General features: G+C 27.9%; 1 protein-coding gene across 1 annotated transcript; it reads right to left on the minus strand.

Annotated features, from left to right (window-relative positions):
* Positions 1–215: 215 nt before the first annotated feature.
* LOC102631364 (21 kDa seed protein-like) lies at positions 216–1,516 on the minus strand. Its single transcript, XM_006477794.2, has 2 exons — positions 992–1,516; positions 216–517 (listed from the first exon to the last, which is right to left on the minus strand). Exons 1-2 carry the CDS (start codon positions 1,461–1,463, stop codon positions 348–350), a joined length of 642 nt encoding a protein of 213 aa, XP_006477857.2. The 5' UTR covers positions 1,464–1,516; the 3' UTR covers positions 216–347.
* Positions 1,517–5,156: the final 3,640 nt, after the last annotated feature.

A 5,156-nucleotide genomic window follows, 5' to 3' on the forward strand; every position in this document is an offset into this window, starting at 1 on the left:
AGCTGATTGTCACAACTTTTTTTTAACTGTAATGCTTAAGCCTATCACTTGAAAGAATATTAATTTTTCAACTTAGTCACATGAATATGCCTATGAATATTGTCATGGTTGATTGAAGTATTTCATTTTTTTTCAAATAAATTTTTTTATCCCTGTCAAGGTAGCTTTTTTCCCCCAAGATATAAGTCCTCAGTCATAACCAAAGCTCTAAGAGATTAAACAGTCAAAATTCGCCACTTTATTTCGTTCAAAGGTACACAGGCTAGCTAGCAATGACATTTTTGTTTATGTTATAAGCGTCAAGGAGCTAGCCCGATCCATTATTTAGAGTAATGATACAAGGGCATTCAAGACGCACATGAGGCTGATCTCTCGTTACCAGGGACTAGAACAACAGCAAGCGCGCGCCCATTAGTGAGAGCCAAACGTCGAGCATGATCGTTAGAAACCCCAACATCATTGCATAAAGATACACAGGATTCGCAAACGGAAGGACAGTGAACAATCTTGTACATAGCTGGAAAGAGCAATGATACATTAATATACAATTTTGTAAAGTCAGTTAAAAAAAAAAAATCAATACAAGATAAGTGAGATGGTATTTGTCGTATTTTCTCATTATTTGTCTCTTCAAACTTTGTGTTCAGTTATCATTATTACTTAGGGTAAATGTTTATTTACTGCTTCTATTTTGAGTTAAACATTCATTTAATCTCTATATTTAAAAAAAAATCTCAAAATACTTTTATTATTAAATAGGTCACAATTCCATCCTTTCTTTTTACAATAATATCCTTACAACAATATTTTTAAGATATCAATAAAAAAAATTATAATATGTCAAATTAACTTATTTCATTAAAAGAAAAGAAAAAAATAGAATAAGAATGTAACATATTACATTATAAATTTTTGAGATATTTTTTAAAATATAAAAATTAAACAGATACTTAAATAAAGAAATATAGGTATTTTTATCCCTATTACTCACCTCGATCTCTTCCAATTCTCTCAAACTTAAACCAGTTTTTCAAAGTTTGAGCTCCAGGGTTTCCTTCAACACCACCAGTTGTTATAAACCATTTTCCTCTCGATGGATCATAGCTGTCGACTCTCCATACTGTTGGTTCGTTGCAGCGAGTCTCTGTGGAGAATCTCACGTTCAGATCCACATCTTCATTGATAATACTAGTTTTATCATGCATTGAGAATCTTAAACGGGTTCCTCTTTCTGAGTCGGAACTTAGTTGGACAACATCAAGTGGGCAGAGTTCGTTTCTGCCCCTGAAGAGGGTGAGGCCGCCACCGCCTGCTCCTCGAATTGCTGAGACCAAATAGTAGTCTCGGGATGCTTCGACCTTGTTGCCATGGACATCAACCAAAGGATCAGCGAGTCCCACAAGCGGTTTTGTGGAAAAGGTAAGGAGAAGGAAGGAGATTGCAGTTACAAAAGGAGTACTCATTTTGTTATCTTTCAGAGAGCTGATTGAGTGAGTTACTTGATCAGTTTGATATAGAGTTCGAATTTATAGAGCTCTAGAAAGCAAGGTTCCGTTTGGTACAACTTTTTAATTAGAGTTTATTTAAATAGAGGTTTCAATTAATAAAGTTTTTATAAATAGATTTTTTATACAAAAAAACTTTAGTTGTTTGGTTGTTAATAAGAATTTTTGTTAAAAATTTATGAAATTATTTTAATATATAAATTTTTTTAAATTATGTTTTAAAAATAATAAAATAAAATTGTTAAATAAGTAGATAATATTTAAAATATTTTAATATCTAAAAATAATTTTTTAACCTCTATTCTTAAAAGTTTAAAATTTGAGCTTTTACTAATAGAGATAAAATAGCTTATTTAAGCTTCAAAATTTCTATTAAAAAAATCAAACAATAATAAAAATTATAATAAGAACTTATAAGATTAAATAACTACGTATAACCATTAAATAAATTGTACCAAATAAGCACTAAGCTCGTATGAGGATAAGATCAAATTGTTGCATTAAAAAAAATGTGCATGATTCAAGTCATTTTTATTTAAATTTGGTCCATTTTGTATGATTTGGTATCCAAAGTCATCATGGTGATTTGACATGTGTGGTTCACGTGGAGTCGCTCTTACTTATTTCTATTTTTGATTTGATGATTTGTACACATTCAATCACATACTTAAACTTGGGAAATTAATATTCTTTCACCTTATAGATGACAAAGGCCAAAAATATTACGACGGTTGGAAATTTATCATCTTTATACTCAAGTTTATAAAATTAACTTTTTTACATTGCCGTTTTATTTGTTACTGAATTTATATAAAAAGACAGTTTTTCCCTTGTAATGAAATTTAGTGTTATGATGCAGGACATTTTTTTGTACTGTTAGATATGGCAAATGATATCGGATTTGATCATATAATATGTCTTTTTGTACCTCTCAACGTGTGGAATAGAATTAATTAGAAATGTTTGCCAAAGTCTTTCATTTATTGCATCATAAATCTATTTGAAGTTTTTTTTTTGTTTAATATTCAAACAAGTTTTTAGGCACAAACAAGGAAAAAATACACCTACACCTAAAGTTTGGGGAAATGATCATGTGAACCTGTAGTGAATTGGGTGCTTTAGAAAATGAAGAACAACCCAATACACTGCCCAAGATCACAAATCTAACCAACAAGATGCTAAGACCCTAAATAAAAACCTTTGAGTGTTGACAGAGCCTTTAATGGAAATGGTTGTAATCAGAAGAAACCAAGAAACAAAAATAGAAACTAATGAAACTCATAAACAAGAAGAAGTTTTACGTGGTTCGATTGTGCAGAAGAACACAATCTACATCCACGGGAGAAGCTCACAGAGCAAGCTTTTATTGATGATTCAAGTAATCTTTACAGAGTAATACAAGAGCTAACTTCTAGGAACAAGACTAAGCTTTCTCTCTATCTTAACTCTCTCTATCACGCTCTTAGATCGATGATGAAGCTGCCCCATTAACCAGCTTATATAACGGCTGATATCAATTCCAGAATGCACAGATTCTTGCCACCTGTACTAACAGCTTTCTTAACTAACTTGATTCTCCTCTTCACGTGCACTCCACATGTTCTACTTAAGCCTTTATTCAAAACGTTGACGTATAACTTGCTCAAGTTTTGGATTCACCATTTTAGTCCACAGAACCCTCAATAATTCAATAAGGGACAACAAATTAAACCCTCTTTTGACTATAATACCATTTATAAGTCGTAGCTAAAAAATTGACTTTAAGATTTTTTAATAAAGACAAATATAATTTAAATAATCTAATTTATCTAATAAACTAATAATATTAAAATATTTTATAATATATAAAATAACTTTTAAAATACAACTTATTATATTTATTTCAATAATTTATTTGTGTTTATTACAAAAATTTTAAATAAATCTTTAGTTAAATAGATTTTACAATTAATGAAATATATCTCATTAATTAATAATATTAAAATTATTTTAAGTAATATTGAAAATAGTTTAAATATTTATTTTAATATTTTTCTATTTATTATAATTTTCAATGTAATATAAGATAGTAAAGTATTAAAATATTTTTTAAAATATTGAAATTATTTTTAAAAGTATACATTGGTACATTCATTTTACTATTATATTTCCATTTACTCTAAAATATTAGAGTTATTTTTTTTTTTTTAGTAAATAGAGTTAAAGGCTATTATAAGCAACTGGGGATCTTGGTGTCCTTTATTGGAAACTTGGGGTCTTGGAGCTATAGGTGTTATTTTCCCCACAAACAATAGAATGTGGTAAAATATTTATTTTTAGATTTTGCACTTCTCATTGAGAGCTTTATATATATAGTAGTTTTTCTGGTCATGGATTTTAAAGTGCGGAAAAGTTTGGGAAAGCTTTAAAACTGCACGGCTTTAAAGGCTTAAAACTAGGCTTACAGTTTTAAGCCTTTAAAACCATACGGTTTTAAAGCTTTCCTGCACTTTCCCGCACTTTTAAATTCCAGACCGGAACATTTCTCTCTCTCTCTCTCTCTCTCTCTCTCTCTCTCTCTCTCTCTCTCTCTCTCTCTCTCTCTCTCTCTCTCTCTCTCTATATATATATATATATATATATATATATGTCCCAATTTAGAATTTTAAAGTGCAGGAACTTCTGAGAAAATGCATAAACCATGAGGTTTAAGTGCTTCAAGTTTTAAACCTTTAAAACCTTGTGATTTTAAAGATTTTCTGGACTTTTCCTGCACTTAAAGATTCCAAACCAAAAAACTATTACACACACACACACACACATCCAAATTTGACTTCATTTCCCCTATCTAGTCCTCACAAAAATTATTCTACTTCAAAATATTAAATTACATTTCAAAGATGAAAACATCTTTTCATAAAAATTCACTAACAGATTCTTACCTTGTTAATAGCAAAGTGTAAAAATGGTATTTCAAAAAAGTTAGTGTATAAAACTGATAGATTTCAAAGTGTTGTAATTTTTTTGTCTTTTTACCATAGGAAAAGGACATATGCACTCCCAAGATTGGTTATTAATGCTGCCAAGTTTTTAAAAAGAGACATTAAAACTTTATTTTGATTATTATACCATTTACCTCTATTATCCAAAACAAAATGACTTTAAATTTTTTTATAAATGCAAATATTATATAAATAATGTAATTTACGCAAAAGACTAATAATATTAAAATATTTTTAATATTTTAATAAATTTAAATATGTAAATTATTATATTTATTTTAATAATATATTTTTAATTTATTGTAGTATTTTAAATAAATATTTGCATTAAATACATTTTACAAGTAAAAAAATCACATACTAATAATGTTAAAATTATTATTTTACATAATATTCAAGATAATTTAAATTTTAATAATTTATTTTAATATTATGATTCTATTTATTAGAAAATTTACATTAAAATAATAGAATATATCAAATAGATTGTAAAATACTACAATATTTTTTAGACATTAAAATTTTTTAAAATGTACATATTCTTAAATTTATTTTAATGTTATATTCCTATTTATTATTAGAGTCAATTTTTTTTGAAATAATAGAGATAAAGGGCAGTATGGTTAAAAGAGGGTCTTGGTATCCCTTTTTGAAAATTGGGGTATTGATG

Source organism: Citrus sinensis, chromosome 3 (assembly GCF_022201045.2).
Source record: "Citrus sinensis cultivar Valencia sweet orange chromosome 3, DVS_A1.0, whole genome shotgun sequence".
Lineage (NCBI taxonomy): Eukaryota > Viridiplantae > Streptophyta > Magnoliopsida > Sapindales > Rutaceae > Citrus > Citrus sinensis.

Excerpts from the sequence above, each read along its gene's own strand:
- LOC102631364 (XM_006477794.2), bottom strand. The coding sequence starts at position 1,463 with ATGAGTACTCCTTTTGTAACTGCAATCTCCTTCCTTCTCCTTACCTTT. Across the intron at positions 518-991 it reads GAGAATTGGAAGAGATCGAG|CTATGTACAAGATTGTTCAC; the intron begins GTGAGTAATAGG and ends TGCTCTTTCCAG.